Raw genomic sequence first — 22,942 nt, 5'->3', positions numbered from 1 at the left:
TTACTATACGTAACAATATGAAATTATTATAAAACACGAATCATAGGACAATTCCAGATTTAACTGGCTCTTTAAGAAGAAGAAGAAGAAACGGTATATGGACAGTCCCGAACTTGGGTAAGGTACATGTTATTCGGATAATATAGCAGACAGTTTTAGATTATCACTGTGCAATAGATATACGTAATGTACTTACATTTGTGATGTAATCATGCAAGTAGATCTGGTTTTACTTTTCGCACAAAAACTGTGATGTTATTTCTGCTTTGTATGATTTTTATAACATTGGCGCTATTTAGGGAAATATCAAACCACATGTTTAACCTTTTGCCCTGGTTGAACTACTCATAAGCATTTATTTCATACATGGTAGTTATCCTCCATGGTGACGGTGTTCCTGGTAGGAGGAAAGAACAAAGGAAGAAGCAATCCAAACGGTTTGAGGCTTTTATTGTGGAGGTGACTGTAGAAAAGGAGCTAACTCATTTTTAGCACCTTTCTAGCATTTAGAAAATGAACTGCTGGTTCTCTGTGTTCTCCTGATAAAGACAAAAAAATACCTGCAGAACACTGTTTGACTTGTAAAAGAAGAACCTGTTAAATCTGAGAAACAAAGCAACAGAAATGCATTCATTTAAAAAATAAAAATTAAAAAAATAATAAAATATTGGTAACTACAATCAGCGTAAAGTTTACAAATTTTGGAACTTGTTGTTTTAATCAGTGCTCAACCATTATGTAAGATAAATTAAGAACATAAAACAAATTTTATAAATCTTGTTGACTAGAATTAGAAAGAAGAGACATAGTTCAATACTGGGTGCAGCTGTCTAAGGCTTCTTTCATTTAATAGAAAAAAGATCTAGATGTCTTATTCAAAGCAGGAATGAAGCTATACAATGTCACATTAGATTTTATTCCTTACAAACTGTACAAAGTCATTTCCTTCCGGGGTGGCTACGCCAACCAGATATCTATGCAGCTCAACAGTTTTTTTTGTTTGTTTGTTTGTTTTAAATATCCTACATATACTGTGTCCAACAGACACACACTATATTTACATATTCAAACATGAAAAAAAATATATGACTCTTTCCATCCATCCTAATGGCATTGCATGTCTTCAGACACATTCTTTAAAAAAAGGAAAAAAGAACTCAAATATTGGTCATTACAAATTTACATACTCTGTCACCCCTGTGAAGCACTAACATCTCGTTCAACGTGCTTTACAGATTAACTGAACTTCAGCTTTTTGGTCAAATCTCTCTGCTTTGTATAAAGTTTTCTGTGAAATAAGGGAGGCTGCAGTTTATATTTAATGTATTTTTAGGCAACACCTCAGTGAAACTCAACAGAGATGAAGCCACTGATCTCAGATTTCCACCAAGCTAATTTGACAACAAGGCTTGGAAGCTGTGAGTTGGTAGAAATTAGGCTTCAAAACTGATGGTTTTAAAAAAAATAAAAATCAGCACATCTCCATTAAATTAAAATGGATAGTAACTGTATTTCTGTAAAGTAAATGATACACAGTAACTACAGAGAAACTTGAATGAATACTGTACAGCAGGCCCATCGCTGGTCAACAGAAACGCCTCAGCGTTAATTTAGATTTAAAGCTATTATATAGCTGGAAAAAAAGATAATCATGTAACTCATAGAAGTGTAAGAAAGCTTTCTCTCTCTTTTTTGCGTCTTGTTACATGATTGTCAAGTTAGGCCAAATAATCAAAAATCCTATCATATTCACAGCAATGCATAGGCAATAAATCACCATATCAAAATGAAACTGTGATTAAGACAGACTAAAAGTGGGACCCTGGAATTTTCCTCATTATATTTATCAGTACACAAAGAGTAAGATGGGCTGGGTATCATTAATACAGTTGCCAATTTTAAATCCTTGATTGGCTCTTTCCTCTGAAAAGTATTATTTTCTACGATATACACAACAATGAAAACTGCAATTAAAAAGAAAAAAAAAACCTGCATGTAACTAATAATATACGTTACATGTAGATTGAGAAAAAGCAGCCATATAACAGCCATACAAGATTAAGCAAAGATAAGATGAATGAATGGTCACTGACATGTGATACCCAGCCCTACATGTAAGCGTACCCGTTGTAGCAGCCACTTTACAACCTCGCAGGAGAAAAAAAATGTTTGCAGCTATTTTATCACAAGGATATTCAACTAGTCTTTTTGCACCTTAACCTCCTTAAACCAGCTCTTTAACACTCCCCCCATTTTTTTTTTTTTTTCTTTTTTTAAATTGAAGATTCTTAACACAAACAAAATGAAAGAGTTTTGGGAAATGTTTTGCGCTGCTTTCCTACCTGTAGGGAATTTTAGGAGGTTAATTTACTCCCAAATCAGCGTGTCTGAGTAGGTCATTGGTACAGTCTGGAAAATATGTTTTATGCATTGACAATGACTCAAATATCCAACCTCAATAGAAACTAAACAAAGTGGATCTGCAAACACTTCTCAGTTACAAAACCCATCAGAGATTTCCATTTTTGACTTTCCAGTTACTCAGCATCGTTCCCTCTACATCTACCAACAAAGTTTTATTTTTCACATTGACCTTTTCAAGCTAAAATCACTCATGAGCACAGTATACTGCTTGATCATTTGTAAAATTTAGTCGAGCAGCAAACCTGAATCCTCTTTTTAAAGTTCCACAGGGATCAAATGAAATAGTCTAAAATCCGTGTGTGAAGTTTGCAAAGTGTAAGTCTTGTTACATTCAGATCACTGCATTTACATCAGCAAAAATCACTATTCCGTTTTAGCTCCAGGAGCTCTTGTTGCCCATTTGTAAATTCATTTTAAAATTCGAAGCCCAACTTTTAAGGCACAGTGGCTTTGGGTCCAACAGTTCGTGTGTGCACCATTATGAGCCTGCTGTTTTGTTCTGCCAGCTTTGGTTGCCTTTCAGGCCAGCCTCCTCAGTACCCTCAAAGCCAACTTGCTCAAGTTTTTAGACTGTTTTATGCTGTAAATTCAATTCTGCTAATTTTTTACCTCAAGCTTTGTTTAGTGTGAATCGAGTTTGCCCAAATGCCAATTTTGTTAATGAATTTGTAGCCCTATTATGTAAATGTCATATAAATAGTTTATTGTCATAATTATTCATTATAGTATGCCTTTCCACACACTTTAAAACAGCAGATAGAAATGTCTAAAAGTTTCCAAATTAATTTAAGGGTTTTAAATTCAGCAGACGTGTGCTGAAATACAAAGAGACTAAAACAAAACTACAGGATGCTATTATCAGCATCCTTACTGCTGTTTGGCAGCTGATTGCTGAATGAATGCCATTTTAACTGCTGAAAAATGTTTACATGGACAACCCTGATTCATGAGTGAGCGATCATGCATGGTTAGTGACAATTAGCGTACGCAATAAATCTATTGTTGTTAAAAAGCAAACACAAACTTAATCATACGTCAACAGAATTAATTATCACTCTTCCACTATTAGTATTCACACGTGCAAATTTATCTAGTTACGTTTTCTGACCTTTTCTTTGCATTTCTGAACACTTTCTGCAGGTCTTGCAGTTCAGATAATTCAAAATCCAAATAATCAGCTTAAACTGGAGATTTATGCTTTGACTCATAGTATTTCTGCCTTTTACAGGGGATAACCTGCAGCAAAGGGCTCCAGCCATTATTCAAAGAGGGACCAGCTGTGTTGAGGAGGTTTGGCCTTTACACACAGACCGCCATTTAAGTCAGTCTGGTTTTACATTAGCAACTGATGTGCTAACTATGGATGCTAATAACCATGCGTGTACACTCACTCATGGTGCAACAAATCTACCAAATAACAGAAGATACCAAAAGACAGAATCAACTTGAAATACACGCAAAAAGCAGTAAAATGATAGGACAAGCCTTGATTTGTGGGCAGAGGTTTCGTTGCTCTTTGAGTGAGTGATCATGCATGCATGGTTCGTGACATTCACAGTTATCACAATGTGTTTTTCTTAAAACACATGTTAAAATTCAAATTCAAGAAGCTTGCTTCTTGTTCTAGTTAAGCTATGCTGCGATACTGAAAACACTTGAACAGTGTTGTGATTTCGGCAAAGACTTGTCCAGTCGTTTTAAAGATGGAAAGAAAAGATCAGACTTGTAAAAACTACACAAGGTAGAAACACCAGAGCTCAGGGGATACACCTGATTGATAACTTTATGCTTTGTTATTTGAAAGATTTCTGGTTTTAATACTTGGATGGTTTTTCACAGCTTAAAACAATAAAAAGTAGTTAAGTGCCACTAGATGTAAAATACAATATACACCTTTAAAAGTCAAAGTGCTTAGTATGGAAGTCACAAACCATGCATGAACACAAACTTATGGTGCAACCAATCAATTAACGCCCAATCATTTAAATTCTTCAAGTTGGAAAAAAATCTTAATACTTAAAAAGGCAGGAAAACCCAAAGTCAGAGCATAAATATCCAGGATCGGCTGAACGTTTTGATGTTTGAATGATTCAAATCGCATAAACTATGCAGGAGGAGTACACTTTAAAAAAAAAAAGAAAGACATTTGGAAGACGTTAGAATAATAAGAAATAAAGAAAAACAGGAGGGCAATGGTGTGAATGTTGTGTGCAGCATTCACACTATTACAATTTAACTGTGGTAAAATCAATGTTGGGTGTTGATGTCCGAAAAAATTCTGCGTATGTTCGTCCTTCATAGAAGTTCATGAACATCTGTATCTGAAGCCACGCCTTCTCATCGTCTTAGAAATTCCTTTTGGCCTTTGTTAGGAACGGGGAAAATGAGCAATGACTTTGCTGGATGAGTCTGAAGTCCACGTGGGAGTATTTCTTTGTACATCACACTACAACAGTGTCCTGGAGGAGTAAGGGGGGATATAGAGGCTTTATCTGGAGTATTTCCCTGTATGAGAGGAGTCACAGACACGCACCCCCTCTGCCTCCTCTACCATCCTTCCTGTAACACAGTTCTGACAGCTCATTTCAGTAGACCTCAGTTGAGTCTTCTCACAGGTTTTTGGTGTTTATGTGAGTCTTGTAATGCTTTGTCAGGTGGTCACTCCTCATGAAGCGTTTCTGACACTGGCTGCACTCAAAGCGCTTGTCTCCTGAAGGAGAAAGATAAAAGAAAGTGATGAGTATCAAAGACTGCCCAAGACAGAAAAGGGATACTTTTTTACCCAGCTTGCTGCATAATTAAGTTAGTTTTGCATTTTCACATACCACGCACAAGAAGTTTATCATCTTACAAATGACACAAATCTTAGTGACCAGCCCACTATACCTGGTGTGCTGATAAAACACGTGTTTGAGCGCCTGCAGTACCTGTGTGCGTCCTTGCGTGCCTCTGCAGCTCGTCACTGCGTGTGAAGCGTTTCCCACAGAAGACCCAGTTGCAGACAAAGGGCCTCTCTCCTGTGTGCAACCGGACGTGAGCTCTGAGCAGGGATGTTTTCCTGAAAGTCTTCTCACAGCCGGGGACGTGACAGATGTGTTTCCTTTTCCCCACCTCCCCAGGCCTGCGGAGTTACCACACTCAATATCGCAACATTTTTAGGCTCAAGCTTAGTAACTTATGTAAATCTTATTTGACTTAAAGCTAGGGATGGGAATTGTTAAGAATTTAGCAATTCCGGTTCCATTATTGATATTGCATATATCGATTCGGTTCTCTTATCGATTCTCATCCGGCTATGTATGGCACAAATGGCTTTGGTTGCAGTAACACTTTAATTTCAAGTATGCACCAATATTTTATTTATTTTCGCCTCTGACATTTTACTTTTCTCTGCCTCGATGAAAGGGGTAGCTTCAGGTATGCGTGAGCCTGCCTCTGAGCCTGCCTCTGAGCCTGCCTCTGAGCCTGCCTCTGAGCCTGCCTCTGAGCCTGCCTCTGAGCCTGCCTCTGAGCCTGCCTCTGAGCCTGCCTCTGAGCCTGCCTCTGAGCCTGCCTCTGAGCCCCAAGAATGTGGGGTCTTTCATTGATAATATTATTATTAGTGTTGTTGTTATCAATAACGGCTCTGCTCAGACTCATGGGAGACGTGCTTGTTTCCTGCCGTTTCCATAGCGATAGCGGTGCCTCAGAGAAATTTACATTATAATATTTTTTCAGCGTGAGAAATACAATGTGTGGCGGGAGTGCGTGAAAAGCGTGACTGTCACGCTCGGTGCGAGAGACTTGAGAGCCCTGCGTTACCTGGGACTGTTGAGACGGAAGACGCTGTGCCACAAGCTCCCCCGCGAGCTTGGCAGCGTGTCAAAGACTTAACTTTCGTGCAAAGTAACAGCATGCTGTGTGGTTAAATGTTTCAGCATGTTGGAGTCATTTCCCGCCTTTGATATGATCAAAGCTCTGCACGTGTTGCAACTGGCTCTAGTATTGTCCTTTTTGGTGAAATAGAACCAAACTTTGACGTGCTTCTGCCTTAACACCATGTTGGAAACATTCTGAGCCAAAATACGAGGCGTCCACATGACGTCATCGTGCAAATGCATCAGAAGTTAGCAGAGCCTATAAATGGGATCGTTAGGCAGGCGGATTAACGATTCCACGGAATCGAACTACTGGGAGCCACTACTCGATTCCCATCCCTACTTAAAGCATAGCTTTTGTTTTGAGCTCTGTTAATGCATATTGTATAAAAAAGTTATATATTTTTTTAAGATTTCTATTCACAGTCCATCTTAACAGTAAAAATTTCTGTACCTGCCAATGTATCTTAAATAATTTACTTTAATTTATTACACAAATTTCTCAATGTGCAGATAAGTGACTTTTAATTGAATTAAGTCCATGACATCCATTCCCAGGTGATGATATTCCCTCCCAGCCTTTCATTCTAAATGTGCTATAGTCTTTCTACTGTGATGGAAAAATGTAGGGGGGGTCAAATGTTGCACTGACATTTATTTCCCATCTTTTGAAACACTTACCTCTTGTCTGCATCTTTACAGTTGGGGCAGGTGCAAGCCATGCGCCGTTTTTTCTCTCCTGGCTGACCAGGCAGCTCAAGTGTGAGAGTCTGGTCTACCTGGATGGCAGGCTGGCCCTGTGCTGCTGCCAGCTGGAGCCCTCCACCCTGCAACGTCTGCACCGTGAGATGCTGCTGGCCTGACAAGCAGAGGCAGACACTATGTAAAAGACATGGCTCAACTTCGGCAAGAAATGACCAATTCCTCCAAAGATCGATTTAATCTAGACAATCAGTTGACTGAGAAGAGTCAGATTAAACGGATGTAACAATTAATAGTAAAATAGTGTGAAAGCAATCAGTTGAAAATGTGTTATCAAGAGAGACCTATCTGATATTTTCCAGCAGTTTTAAATTTCTTTCAAACAACTGAGTGTTCAAAATTTCAGATAAGGGCCAAACACTGAATGCCATGAAAGCTTCATAAATTTAGTTAAGGAGGCAACAACTGCAAATTTCTTAGCCTACGCTGATCTTTCTGAAAGTGTAACTGCATATTCATTCATAAAAAATACTGTAACAACTTTTACGTTTTCACAAACGAGTGCAGCAGTGTCCAACATAACATTTGGAAGAAAAAAAAGATCAGTTGTTAAATGTGTTAGATTGTTAAAGCATTCATCTTATCTAATTTATACGCAGCTTTCCACTACGACGTTGCCTGTAAGGAAAAAGATTTTCACTGAACTGTAACAGAACCAAATTCCTATTCTGATGCCCTCATTTCATCATATTAACTGATTGCATACTTTACCTAATCATATATATTCAAATCTGTAACATTTGGGCATCTGGAATTAATTAGCTTAATTGTACAGAGGCAAAACAGGCAAACAAAGACGCTATAGAAAAATATGCTAAACAGTAAAATGATTTTCTGGCTGAGCTATCATCCATTTACTGAGGTCATACATGTTCATGTGGGGAATGTGCAGAAAGCAGCGCTCTCAGAGGACTTTAGTTTTTAGAGTGCAGTCATCATGTTGTTGCAACATGACCCATCTACTGAGGACCCCCCTTCTGTGAAGTCATTCTCATTAGTGTTTTGCCAAGTACATATAAAAGATGACTATACATGCAATGCAAAGCAACTCAGCTGGGCACGGATGCGCGCACACACACACACACACACACGCACACACGCACACACACACACGTATAGACTCGCAAGTGGTTGAAACTGTACACATGGGAATTTCAACTAATAAACTATGAAACCGTTATAGTTCTCACAAAGTAGACAGACTGACTTAAAAGATTTGCGTCTTTAAGTGTTGTACTAATGTAAAACTGTAGCCTTTACGTTGCTAAGCAGCCAAGATGCCCACAGAAGACCAGAGGTGTCCTTCAGTGTCCTCTTAAGCTTCTTCGAACAATATTTTTCATTTTCAGTGAAGTTACTTCAGTTGAATTTGTTATAGTATCACACGTTAACGTTGTCACTGTTGCGCTATGAGCAATGTGTAACATTACTTGAATCACATGATCCAACAGTTTACTGGTTTGATTTTACATGTCTGTGTATGTCCTGCAAAGCAGTCTCCATCAGTAGTAAAAAAAAAAAAAAAAAACTAAAAAAACAACAACAACATCAACAACAACAACAACTACCAACATGTTTGCAAATCTGAACGCAGCTGGGTCTCTCTTGTTATTAACAACCAACAGATAAGTTGGGAGAACAAAGCGCCCATCAACTCACCCCCTGCGTTGGTGATAGTAACAGGTACTCCTTGAACTTGGACCCCGTTGATGCTGATGGTTTGCACCGCTTGTGCTGCTGAGGAGAGCTGTGACGTGTTGAAAGCAATTATTCCACCTGCTGGGGCAATTTTTGCCAGAGTCCTCTCCTTTCTCCCCCCTGCCTGTGTCCTCTTGGTGCTGGCTGGTGGCGACGTAGTGGCGGGGGCAACTGAGGTGGTAGGGGTTGCCGTCGTGCAGACAGAGTCCTGAAGCTGAACTGACTGCCACTCACCGGAAGTTGTTTTGAAGAGGATCTAAGAACAGAAAATGTGAAAATTTTCTGTACTAAATTAAAGATGTTCTTCAATCAAAAATTAAATTACTGCTAATTTTAACATTTCAAATAGATACAGCCATTTGTAATTTGAATGTCCAACAGAAAAAAACAAAACATTTGAATCGAATGGCTTGTTGCAGCAATTATCATATTCTTATGAAAATATATCCACCTACGTAGACACACACACGCACACACCGACAGTATTGGGGAAACAAGGGTAATCACTGGAAGTTTGAATAAAAAGAGTAAATATGGATAAGATATTAAAATAAAATAAAAGACATGGGTCACATATTAAAACAAATTCATTAATTGTACAAAAATATAAATGTGTTAAATAAGTCATTAATAAATAAATTGGTAAAACATAAACAGAAAAGGAGAAAACTAGTTTTAAATAAGACACTAAGAAGGAAATAAAAGTAAAATATTGACTATGAATACTAATTAAATTAGATATTTAATTAAAAGCTTTACTAAAAATGTAAAATATCAACACTTCCAGCTGCCCTCAGGTCTTCAGGAAGGCTGTTCCTTAAGACTTTATGTCTGTCTGTGAGATAAAATTAACTCTGAAATAGTTGCTGCTCATTCGCTCTGCAATTTAGGAAATGTCAAGAATTTATTCATGTTAAGAAATGTCAACTTCCTCCTGTAAATAAGCAAATGAGTTGTAATAATTTACCAATTAGGAGAGCAAACAATGAGCTGAAAGATAGCCAACAATGGAGAGAATGGGTTCTGAATTCTAAATTCAAAACTATAATAAACATAATTCACTGATGTCACTGATGTGCCTGACAAGGCTATAAGCTGCAGTCAGCCTGTCAGAAGTCAGGCCTAACATGACAGGAGGTTGAGCAGATACCTGTGTTGGTGAAGCCTCTGTGGGAGTGACCTGCAGACTCGAAGAAACAGACGGTCTCTGAGGGACTGGTGGCAACGTGGCAGAGGCAGCCTGCACCACCTTCAAGGCCTGCTGGGGGATCTGGACCAACTGAGAATCTGGCTTTGGCTGGACCAGCTGGACCTGTTGCACCATAGCAGGCTGCCCAGGGCTCTGCACAATCAGCAAATTGTTCCCCGCCTGTCCATCAATCAGATAAAAAGACAACCAGTTTAGAAAGGAAATTGACTGTTTAAATCATTTAGAAAATAAGACCAAGTATTTCACTTGTTCTAGCATCTCTTAGTTGGGAATCAATAAAGTTATACCTTTTTGAATAATCACATATCCTTCAGCCAGAGTAAAGCTTGAGTACTTTACCAGATACCCAAAAAACAAACAAAAAAAAAAAACAACACCTTGTGCTTGCATAACCTTATCACTGAACACCTGAACCTCAAGCAGAAAGAGTCACTACAGACCCACTAACCCATAACTCATATTATATAAAAAGTAGAAGCCATCTCTTTTCCATTTTCATGCTTTTCTGCTTCAAAAATCAGCAAGTTTCACGTGTACCTGAATGATGTTGTCGCCAGCCTCTATGACTATGGTCTCCATCTGCTCTGAGGGTGGGGAGGCTGCCTGTGTGGGAGCAGGCGGCGGAGGTTCGGCAGGCAGAACCACTTTCTTTTTTCTTCCTCGTCGTCCCTTTTCAGGAGTGGGAGGGGCAGCTGCCATCTCCGTGACGACTGGAGTCCCTCCCACCTCTCCGGTAGCCACGTTGAGGGGAAGAGTGAGTCCACTGGGCAGCTGCACCATATTAGCAGCAGTATTGTTTGGCTTCCGCACCTTAAGGGAGGGCTTGATAGCTACAGTCTTCTGAGGCGTGATTGGAGTAGTGGCAGCAGCCGGGGCCGGCACAGTCATCGGAGTGGTGATGATGGCTTGGTTGGTGCCTGGTATGAGTTGAATTTGACCTCCCTGTGGCATCACCTGGATAGTCTGGGCGCCCTGGATCTGGGGCACCACCTGGTACTGGATGTTGGCAGGGCCCGAGGTGTTGGTGCGGGCAGGGCTCTGCTGGATAGTGAGAACTATGGGGCCACCAGGGGCAGTTGAGCCCAAACCAGCAGGGAGCTGGATCACATTGCCTTTCGCTGGGAGGAAACCCAGGTTTTTGGGTGGAGCGGGGGCTATAGGAGCCGGCTTTATGGGAAGGAGCCTCCGAGGTTGTGGCTGCGCTGGAGGAGAAGTTACAGGGGCCTGAGCAGCGGGAGGGCCGATTTTACTGCAGGTGGCAGCCAGGAGGGCCAGAGGAGAAGGCTGAGTGTCCTGCTAGGACAACACAAGCAACAACTACATCAGCACTAGCCTAGGTGGAAACAATTAGGTATTAAGGGCTAAATAAGGTGAGGCAATGGAGGTTTAGAGTTAAAACAAACAAGCGACAGAAACATACAGGTAAGCCCTGAGCTACATATAAAGTCATAGATCACAGAATCATAGAGTGGTGTAGTAGAGGAGCACAAAGGCATTGCGAGTTTCAACCTGCATGCCTTTGTGCTCCTCTTTGATCCATATGTGGGATCCTCTAGCTCAGAGATACTCATTGCGCGGCTTGCGAGCCACATGCGGCTCCTCAAGCTTTAATTGGTGGCTCGCACTCGCATAGTAGCTTATAACAATATGCTAACAATAACAATACATTTTTTTCAAATAAACACACAGCGAATACTGCACAGTATTAAGTATTTTGATTAAGTATTAATTAAGGCTGAATGGTGTTTCCAAAAGGGGGCACTGTTAAACCTGGCAACTCAGCCCGCTTAAACCACCATCACACTTGACAGCAGTGCACGCTAGCTCCTTCAGCCAGTGCGAGATGCAAACAAAATGGATCGGTTTTTAATTTAAAAAAAAAGGGCAAAAACCAGCACAAAAACCAAATGAAAATCAGCATGGGACGCCAGAGAGGGGACGAGCCGGCAAACGCCGGGTGTACCGCGAGATGCAGGCACAATGGATCGGTTTTTCAGTAAAAAAGGGCAAAAACCAGCACAAAAACCATGCCTATCTTGAATGTCTCACTATGATTACAACAACAAACTACAAATACAACATGAAGAAAGTCAAGGACATGCATGCCAGCTTCCGCTCATCCCAGTATTAAGGTAAATGTGGTCTTAATTGAAAATGTATTGACTGTGTTGTTTCTTTTTTTGTGGGATGTTTTATATGTAGAAATGCATACTTGCAAAAGGGGACTTAGGATGTTGTTGTAAAAGGCTCTTCCCTTGATTTTGCTCTGCCAATGTGGCTCTTGTGAAAAAAAATAGTGAGTATCACTGATCTAACTGCAGGACCTGGCAGCTAATCTGAAATGTTTTCAAAGAATGTACACATGTACATGTGAGTTGCTGATGCTCTGTTCAACGCTCAGCTGATTGTATGTCATAGGTCACGCTTATCTGCACAGAACAGATAACTGACATCTGACGCACATGTGTGCACATACATACCTGTAGCTGTCAGATCACCCAAGACACATGATAATACCAGATCTGATTCCAAATACCAAATAATCTAAAGAAACTTCATCATCCAACTGTTGATGAGTAGAAGACTAATCACCACTCACTCTTCCAATAAATCACATTTTCACACAAACAAACCAAAAATCATATTTAGAGAGAAAACTAATAAAGCTCAAAGGCTTACACAAATAAATAAGTAAAGCAAACATTTATGGTATAAAAATATTTAATTGAATATAAAATCTCATTTTAGATCAATAAGAGACTCTAAACTCTAGTCAACTCAATATAAACGTTGAGTATTTTCAGAACAAGTAAAACATATAAAGGAAGTGTTGGAGACTAGTTTAACCCAAGCACAGAAAAACATCCAGCACCTTGGAAAGGTTTTAAAACAAAGTAGTTCTTAACGGTGACGTCATTTTTCCCATTCAAGACATGTACATTTAAAATATTATATGGTAGAAATGTAAGAACCTGAAAAAGAAGGTTTCTTTGGGCTCAACAGCTTTTAAATCCAAACAGCCAAAACCTTTTTATCCAAATCACTTACGATAGAAAACATTTTGATAAGGAAATCTGAAATGACTTTCATCCAATCATCTTATCCTCTGATCCTCTATCATTATGTTCAGCTGCCTGATACTCAGTAGGTCCCGTCCATACCACCAAAAGAGCTCTTAGTAGTCAGGGCATGGATATAGTAGATCTGAGGATGTCCAGAGTGTCTGGTACCAGGGTGTTAGAAATAGATCCTTTAGGTCCTGTGGGTTGTGGGTGGGGTCTCTGTGGATTGGGCCTGCTTCCCACAGTTTAGAGGTTACCTCGGACTCTTTGCTGTGTTCTTTGAGCCCAGCCTATGCAGTTTTAGCTGGTTCCACTGCTATCCTACTCAGGAAGGCTGATGCTATGCTACTTCACATAAGCCCCTTTCACACTGCGACCCGCTACCTTAGCGGGTCCAAATTGCACCTTCGACCCGCGTCGAGCAATGTGAACGCTTGGCGTGTTGGTGACCCGTGTCGCCTAAAGCCGAGTTCAGGGGGCGTTGCCTAGTGGCAGAGCGTCACACGAAACACATAAAATGCTGGGCGTGTACAATGACGTAGGCACAAGCCATGCGTCGGAGGTAGGGTTAAATACACCTTGAGGACTCGTTTTTGCAATTGTATATGCAGTTCATGGAGATGTTATTTTACGGGGTGTGGATGGTTACAACGTGGGATGCCGCCGAAGAACATATGCGGAGAATACAAGAGCACTATAGTTCCCGAAATGTGGCGGTAAATAACGTCCTCTGCTCGGAGGCTGAGGAGCTCGCGGACCTCCTTGTCTCCCCAGTTGGCCATCTTCAAAAATGTCTCGAAGTTGATGTAGGCTAAAACAGAGTAAAACTTGTCCTCACCTGTCGCTGTTGTTCTGAATCAGCTGTCCATTCTGTCTTTTAAACTCCTCACGTCACGCCACGCCCACGTCCGACCCGCGTCGATTGCGTTCACACTAAACTCGGCAAAAAGACTAGGGTCCGACGCGGGTCGAAAGGCGAGTCGAGTTGACGCGGCAGCCCGGGTCGGCAGTGTGAACGCAACAGCGGACACGCTAAATTCGCGGATTAAACGCGGGTTATTCAGCAGTGTGAAAGGGGCTATAGTGTAACTCTGGGGAACTCACTTTATGGGAGCAACAGTGTTTGGTCATATGCAACAAACCTAAAGGTCTTTCACTCAAGGTGCTTAGAGTTATCATAGAAACCGAGTGTATCCCTATGCGACACATTTGGATAACTGACACGTAAAATTGAAAGTCTTTTTCTATATTTTAAAATCAAACTCTTTTTTTTAAACCGCAAATATCAGATCACTTTAGAGTGCTAAAGTAAAGCTTAGTCAGTATGATATAATTTCATATTCATCCATCCATCAAATTTAGGGTCGCAGGGGGGGCTGGAGCCTAGAGGCGGGGTACACCCTGGACAGGTCGCCAGTCCATCACAGGGCCATACAGAGAGAACCAGGACCAGAACCAGGAACCCTCTTGCTGTGAGGTGACAGTGCTAACCACCACATCAATTTCATATTCATTTACAGCCAAATCAACTTTTCTAAATTTACAGCCAGTTAGATAAATCAAATTAATGAAATTTTAATTAGATGTGGGAATCTGCTCCGACTGAGGGTACAAATACAAAAAAATAAATAAAATCTTACTCTTTACACCCAAATGCATGTGAAAAAAAGAAACGTTCATCAAAAAGTGAGCTGTTTGCATTCCCAATTTAGGCTCAGCACAGTACTGGATTTACAATTTTATGACTGTCCAAGTTTAAATTACTCAGAGTGAAAACTTATCAGGCATCAATAATGCATCAATAATGCATAACTGTGCCAAATAAACTGATAGAAATCCCAGTGTACTGCAACACAAAAACATTTAACAGGAGATGATGTCAGAGGAGTGTGCAGAGAGCAGTGGAACATGATGCCAGTTTTTACGCACCTGTGTAGAAGTGGTGGAGGGCTGAAGGTATTCGCTGGGACTGACAGCAATAGTGGTGGCCATACTGTCCTGTTGTTCTGGAAAACACAAAGCAGTCAAAAATCAGGCACCCGGCAGCTGTTGACAGGCGTCACAGGACGTCTTCCTGTGATTCAATGTGATCGTGAAATGTCATCCAATACATGACTGAGGTCATTAACTGTGGGAATTGGTGCACTGACACCCAAAAAAAGCCATGGTTAAATTGTTCTCATCGCTGATTAATATTAGCATGACTGACATCTCGTTGAGCATTAAACAATTCCATTTAATATTTCAGTGCAGAGGAGGATATCAAAACTATAAGTCCCAATGATGAATCTGTTTTTAACCATTGTTTTGGCAACCAATGCATCATTGAATTGGGGCATAAAATTGTTGATAAAGTACAATTACATGCATGACTCCATTAAAGCTGCAGTCGGCAGGTTTTCAAAATTGCGAGTCTAAAGTCGGAAAATTCGAACTGATACAACTTTCAGGTCCCTCCCCCAACCTCTAACAAGCTCCGAATCGCCCCCCAAACCCCTCCCCCTCTGTGGACAAGGTTGTGCACGTGAGTTCACACCAGTGTGAGCGCACACAAGCTGGGGCAGACTCACGCTCAGCAGCGTGTGCACAAGCTGTGATTGACAGGTAGGATTCCTCCACCCTAACTTGATTGGTTAAAAACAGCCGGGAGCGCTCGGTTTTTCCAAGCATGATTACAGGCTTCAGAGGGAGCTACAGAATTCGTTATTTTTTCTAAACAGCCTATTTAATGTTCTACTTCCAGAATCCCATGACAGTTCAAGCTAATATGACTAAAAAAAAGTTGCCGACCGCAGCTTTAACTAGTCATAGATAGAGTAGATTACAAACATAAATCCCTAAATCCGAAAATGTTGGAATAATATACTAATTCAAAATACAATTTTTAAAATAAAGCATGCACTGATTCTTACATTGACTTTTCAATTAATTCCAGACAGTAAGAAAGCAACTTATTCAACGTTTTGTCTCATCAACTTCCTTTCATTTATATCAATTTCTGCAATTAAGGCCTGTAATATATTCAAAGAGAAGTTGGAACGGCAGCAATTTAAGGCCAGAAATTAAGTGTAAAAAAAAAAGAAAAAAATATGTAATGGGAAAAGTGATTGTAATCTTGATGTAATTCACACCCAGCCTTTCCAAAAAATAAAACAAAGCAAAGATGGGGAAATGATTTTCAGTTTGTCCACAAATGTGAGAAAATCATTGAAGTGTTTAAAAACAATGTTCCTTGAAGAAAGATTAGAAGGGATTTGCATAATTCTCCCTCTACCATGCAGAATAGCATTAAAGCATTCAAGGAATCTGGAGGAATTTCAGTGTGTAAAGAACAAGGGAGATCACAACCCGTGATCTCTGATCCCCCAGACGGCACTGCATCAAGAAGCGTCATTCATCAATAGCTGATAGAACCACACGGACAAGGAAATACTGTGGGAAACCTTTGTCAAGCACTACAATACAGAGTTCCATTCACAAACTTTACTGTGCAGAAAAGAAGCCTGATGTTAACCTCGTCCAGAGGCGGCGTCCACTTCTCTGGGCCCGGAGGCATCTGGGATGGACCGTCACACGGTGGAAACGTGTGCTGTGGTCAGAGCGATCAGTGTTCCAGATCTTTGTTGGAAGAAATGGACGCCGTGTGCTCTGAAGCAAAGAGCAAAAGGAGCATCCAGACTGTTGTCAGCAACCAGTCCCTGCTGCCAGGCTCTGTGATGGTATGGGATCAGTTGCCCTCGGCAAAGCTCATTTTCACTTCTGTGATGGCAGCATTAATGCAGAAAAGTTCACTGACATGTTACAGCAACAAATGCTGCCTTCAAGACCACATCTTTCCAGGAACGTCCATGCATTTTTCAAGACAATGTAAAACCACATTCTGCACACATTCCAAAGGCATGGCTGAGGAAGAAGAGGGTACGGGTGCTGGACTGGCCTGCCTGCAGTCCTGACCTGTCCCCAATGGAGAATGTTGGAGAACTCTGAAACAACACTGATCCCGTATGGTTGCACACCTGAAGGCGCGTTTGCAGGAAAAATGGGACAAAATGACATCTCTTCATCCCTTGGTATCTCCCTAAACTACCGCTGTGTCTTAAAGAAAGAAGAAGCAGCAAAAAAAATGTTTGGAATGAAAATGAATCCTCATTTAAATGATCCAATGATGCCAGGATAAATGTTTTTGAAATATGCCTTTTTCTGTAGATGTGTGAAGCTTTGTCTCTGTTTGTTTAACATGACAACAGAAACCTTTAATTGTTCTCTTTCAAATTCTAGCAGAACAGATTGTAACAAAAATATCTCTTGCCCTTTATCTCTTTTCCAAACAATTGTTTTACCTGGAAAAGCATAAAAACAAACCCCGCTGAAGAACTAATAAGCCACTGGCAATAAGTCAAATGCTCTATAATCAAAGAAATCTAATCTTGGACAGCAAAGAAAGACAATAATCTTATTGATTTAATTTTGACAAACAGCTTGGGGCACACTTGGGGCAGACTACCCAGCAGTTTAAGGGTAAGGTAAATCTTGAGCATGAAAAGTTGCCCAATGACCGAAATGTGCTGAAGCTGTTACTGACAAATATAACGTCTCACTGAAAAGCAGTACACATACAAACAACAAATGTCCACTTCCACCTGCCATGAGTGCTTTAGCTACAATACAGCCTGCAAACAAGATAAATTCAAAGGGAATATACAAACCTGCACTTTCAATGTATGTGTTGTTGCCTTCGTCCGCAAAGTGGTGACTTTATGGATTTTAAGGAAGAGTAATAACGAGGGGGATTTTTAACATCCGTCATCATTTGTGACTGCAAAAGTCCAAGAAATACTGGTGTCACTTGGAAAAAACATTGACTGAGCTCAGGGTCTGTTAACCTACCAACACCTGAAAAGTAAACCACAGCAGACATCCAACCACATCCAGCCACAGAACACAGTTCAACAACCAGCAGTATTCAAGAGAAATAAGAAATGCACAAGCTGGGGAAGGTGTGATTCATCACAGATCTACTCAAACACACGAGTAGCCCAAATGACTAAAGAAAATATTGCATATGCATAGAAAGCAACATGACTTTAAATAAACTACACTTCTATTTACATTTTTTTAAATGTAGTTCACTTCATATAAACTGTGCAAGCAGGTCATCCCCAGCTACCATTTTTCACTGGACATGAAAATTGAAAGAGAAAGATTTTTTTTTTAAAAGATACCATTTTTAATTAACTCTGGCTCTGTGATGTAAGTTTTAAACGAATACATGAAAGATAACCATAACCAACTAAGTGCGGATAATTCACAACAGAAACGTTGCATTACGAAGGGGGCAAAATGCTCCTTTCTACTAAATTATTGTTTTCTGTCTACAATCAACTTTTCCCTGACAGAAATAACCTCAGTGTTTTGAATGACTGACTCATTAACGAAATACATTCTGAATGCAGTTTTGAATCATTATTGCTGAACTTCACGTCCAGGGCAGAAGACTGAAACAGAGGACATCGCCTCTTGCTGAGTGTTTAATTTCCCTCGACTGTGATGCACTTCTGGGTGGCAACGTGGATGGCTGATCCCTGGAGGACCAAAGTGCTTCATATGATGAACGATGCCTCAGCAGTTTTACAATCATAACCATTCATGCCAGTGTGACTGTAAGCCATCTTATGAGTCATGCACGAACACGAAATACAAATACAAAACAATGTATCAACACAGCGCCGCCATCAAAGACGTTCTGTTGGCTCGATTTGTTCTGGACAAGCTGCTAACATTAGCAAGTTAGCTAACTAGCAACACTGTCTAGCCGGGGAATATTCAACTCGCTAGCTGAGGCTGATCTGGTATTTGTGCAGCTTGTTTTTATTTCCACTGAGGCACAAACCAATGTGAGAACTTGACGTCCACTGTCATCATTCAGTGTTTTGTTATGACATCAATGGTTGATGGAAATGCATGAAAATGTTTTGGGAGGAAAAAAACAAGAGGACCATAAACATAGCCTCTACTAACATTAAGCTAGCTGACGCGCAGCTAGCAAGTCAAACTCTCTTTGATAACGTTACAGAAAAAGGCAGCCCTTTTCCGGAAGTGCATCGCAAATTTTGGTGCACCCAACCGACCGAGTAACACTAAAACATAGTTATACTTGCGGCAGAATATCACGTGATTTTCTTCTATATAAAAATACTGTGTTTTACGGAGAAGAATGTAATATAAACACCAATGTTTTAATTCCTACCCACCGCTCATGACGACATTCGCTCTCCGTGAGCCTTGAAGACCGAGCCCATGGAGGAATCCGCCCGCGCTCCTGCACCAATCCTCGCATGATGATATGTTGACAGACAGCTGCTTAGCCCAATAAACTTTAAGTGTCTTTGTGATTGAAATTAAACTTAGCCAATTATGAGTCACTATTTCACTGTGTCTGTCGATGGACGTTGGTTCGACCAATGTAATGTTGCGATTGTACTCAGCGGGGAGGTTCGTAAGAAACAAATCTCCAGCAAGTGAGTGCCCTATTACAGCAACGACACTGTTTCACTGACATCTGCAGTGTCCAATGTGATTTTTGAGGGGCAGTTCAGTCAAATCCAGAATGACAACCGTGTTGATCAGTTAGAATGAAGCCTCTGTTGTCTGGCCTTTTTGAATTGTTCCACGTTGTATCGTAAGGAGCAGACCGTTATGTGGGACAGTGCAGAATAAACCTTGCTAGAGTAAACGGATTATAAATTAATGTCAAAGGTGTGCACACACATCATGGTGCAATGGGGAATTTACAGTTATATACCTACACAATTGACCTTGTCGAAATCAGAAGACAGTGTAAAATGGAGTTTTTTAGTGGTCTCTTGGCTATTTTTGGTCTCAATTTGATCATTTACTCATCTGCTTTTCTGCATTTTCCAGCAGTTAATCTGCATTTATTTGTGTCTATTTTTGTATTTCTTTTTTAATATTTGGCATCTGTTTTCATCACTTGCAATCACAATGTAGCTCATTCTTTTGTGTATCTGTAACTTCATTTATGATCATAACCTTCCCATCTTTGTTGGCTCTGTCTCCCCATGGGTGTTTGGCATGGTCCTTTGTAGATGTATGATGGGAATTTGTGTCTGTTTTTGGGTTGGTTCTCTATTTTGTTGTCCATTTGACTTAAAAAGAAGTATTAACTGTTATGCTCTAAACTGCGGCCTCTGATCCTGTCAAATTGGCTAGTTCAGTACTCCATCCATGGTTACAACTTATCAACGCACAGGATGTCACAGAATGTCTAGTTCATCCAATTGTAACAGGAATACTTGAAAAAATGTGAGGTTTTATTGATATGTTTATTAATATAATATTGTTTGAGTCGTTTTCTATGTAAAAATGTCCACTGGGTCTGTGAGTGGACATTGTTTATTATAACTGTCTGATTAGACACACATATTAGTGTGGTATGTGTTTTTGGCTGGAATTAGAATTCATCTCCTTCAATGCTGCTGAAAAAATAAGAAAAACTACTTTACAGTAAATACTCAATGAAATGATTAACATTGCTCAGACTGTTGTACTTTAGGCTTGATCACCTTGGATTCTTGCCACCTGATACAGAGTGCTTCAGATATTTGGATACAACATATTCTGACCGTACATTTTCAATTCAACAATAGCTTTTGTTGTTATCTTTTGCATTTTTAAATTAAATGGTTGCTTGGATTCAGATCAAATTTAAACACTGAAGATTTGAGACTCTTCATTCCAGCCCAATATTGCAGGATGACATGATCTGAGCACTGGCACTGCAAGCTTTTCACCCTGAGGAGAGAATGTTCTTGTGGTGGCTGTCAGTCCCATTTGTCATCAGCATCAGCTGGGTTAGCCTCCAGCACTTTCAGCTAACATGGAGGCTACAATGAGCTGTCTTTCTTTTGTTCACTCCACACTATTCTGTCTATTCACATCCACAATGCATGCGGCACTTTTTCATTTAGTCTTTTCCCAGAGAGTACCCTTGACCTCACACAGACAGCTCTTGTTTCTCCTCAGTACGTCATCTCCCTGCTTCACTGCAGTTCTTAACATCAATTTTTGTGTTCTTATAGCTAAAGCACTTCCTCTTTCTTCACCTCAAGAGTGCTGTACTTGGCAGGGGAGGATGCAGATACTGTACTGTCTATTACAGTCTCTGCAGGTACCTCTGGGGAGAGCCACAGGTAAAGATGCACAATTTAGTTGGGACGTCATTATTTTTCCACCTAGCAGTCTTTGCAAGTGAGCCAGGTAGCTGGGGTGTTTTCACCCGTAAACATTTCAGGGAGAATAGCTGGCATTGAAAAACTGAAGCATCTGTGCAGAGAACACACCACCAGACGTTGTGAAGCATCTTCAGAGTAAACTCACAGAAAAGGTTAGTATAGGTGCTTTCCTGTAGACACGGCAAAGTTAAGTGAATTGCTCACCATCCATCCATCCATCATCTTCCGCTGGTCCGGGGATCGGGTCACGGGGGCAGCAGCTTGAGCAAAGAGACCCAGACGTCCCTGTCCCCGGCCACTTCCTCCAGCTCTTCCGGGGGGACCCCGAGGCGTTCCCAGGCCAGCCGAGAAACATAGTCTCTCCAACGTGTCCTGGGTCTTCCCCGGGGCCAATTGCTCACTCCATTGAAAAATGCCAGTTTCCAGCTTCTTAAGAGTTCCTAATTCACCAGCTAAAAATGTATCAGCCAAACACACATTTTTATCTCTCCTAGGGTCTTAAATAAATAGAGATGAATTGTCGGGAAGATAGCTGAGCAGTTTTGCTATAGCAACACAAGATTGAATACAGTATTTCACTGTTCATCCAGTCATTCATACAGATGATAAGAGCAAAGCATCTCCATGACAACTGTGCATCTCCAACCTCTGAATGAGGCCATGTTATGTGGATGAAGGTTTCTGAAGTAGTAAGTTTGACTAAATGTTGAAAGCATTCTGTCAAGGTGTGAGAAAAGATGAACACATGGAGAGAAATGGATGAGGCACTTCACACCGACAACAAAACCAAATAGCCTAACTGTAAAAATGCAAAGTTTGCTGCTCAGTGTCTTTATTTCTGTTTTTCTGATCAGACGTGTCATGACTTCAACCCTAAAACTGCACCTTCAGTGTTAAATATATGATCTCAAAAAGTTTCCTATCAAAAAAACTTTTAAATATACAAACTCATCTGTATAGAAATTTTTTTTCATTTATTTCTGTATCAATCTTAGCATAAAAATGGCCAAATTGAAAAAATATGCCATACAACACAGTTATTTATTTAGCCTTTTTTTTCTTCTTCTTTCTTACTGAAAATGCTGAGTCAGTGGTCAGGCCAGCATCAGGGTATTGAGAATGACAAAATACACCTGGCCATTTCAACAAATAAAGCAGACACGTAGGGAACAGCTGTGGAAGATATACACTGATAGGCAGGGCACGGTGTGACAGAAATGAGGCATCAGTAGTTGAATTATCATTTCAATGAACTAATAGCAACTTTAGACTTAGCTTCTCAACATTACGTTGCTGTTGCGTTGGTAATGGTGAAATCAACCCAATCACATTAAACCCCTTCAAAAACCCCTTTTTTCGACTGTGATTTGGATTTGTAAGGATTTTTTTTCTTTGGTGTAATTACACAATTTCTGTGAATACCTTGTTAACAGCAGTGATATATAAAAAAAAAACATGTCAAGTTGAGGCAACAAATACAGAGCAGAAGATTCATTGGAGCAGAATGCAATATGACAACAGGATCTGATAAAGTTGATGATGTTCAGTGAATAAATAAACAATACAAGTTTAAACTCTTCTCAGAGGCTTTTGGAAGAGAAAGATAAGAACATAAACCACCCAAATCCATAGGAGATCTGAAACTGAACCTACCAGGTAGAATCTGAAGGAGGAGTT

General features: G+C 40.3%; 1 protein-coding gene across 4 annotated transcripts; it reads right to left on the bottom strand.

Moving 5' to 3' along the window:
- Positions 1–433: 433 nt before the first annotated feature.
- Positions 434–19,321, bottom strand: sp2 (sp2 transcription factor). 4 transcript variants are annotated; one of them, XM_075464155.1, is made up of 9 exons: positions 17,720–19,255; positions 16,528–16,772; positions 14,943–15,019; positions 10,489–11,247; positions 9,892–10,110; positions 8,703–8,997; positions 6,963–7,140; positions 5,352–5,545; positions 434–5,134 (listed from the first exon to the last, which is right to left on the bottom strand). In XM_075464155.1, exons 3-9 carry the CDS (start codon positions 15,003–15,005, stop codon positions 5,034–5,036), a joined length of 1,809 nt encoding a protein of 602 aa, XP_075320270.1. In that variant the 5' UTR covers positions 15,006–15,019; positions 16,528–16,772; positions 17,720–19,255; the 3' UTR covers positions 434–5,033. The 4 variants fall into 4 exon arrangements, with proteins under 4 accessions (XP_075320270.1, XP_075320267.1, XP_075320268.1 ...); XM_075464152.1 differs by lacking the exons at positions 16,528–16,772; positions 17,720–19,255 and adding an exon at positions 19,265–19,321; XM_075464153.1 differs by lacking the exons at positions 16,528–16,772; positions 17,720–19,255 and adding an exon at positions 19,265–19,321 and having other exon boundaries at positions 10,489–11,244.
- Positions 19,322–22,942: the final 3,621 nt, after the last annotated feature.

This window comes from Odontesthes bonariensis, chromosome 4 (assembly GCF_027942865.1).
Source record: "Odontesthes bonariensis isolate fOdoBon6 chromosome 4, fOdoBon6.hap1, whole genome shotgun sequence".
NCBI classification, from domain to species: Eukaryota; Metazoa; Chordata; class Actinopteri; order Atheriniformes; family Atherinopsidae; genus Odontesthes; species Odontesthes bonariensis.
This window is presented reverse-complemented; position numbering and strand designations above follow the sequence as displayed.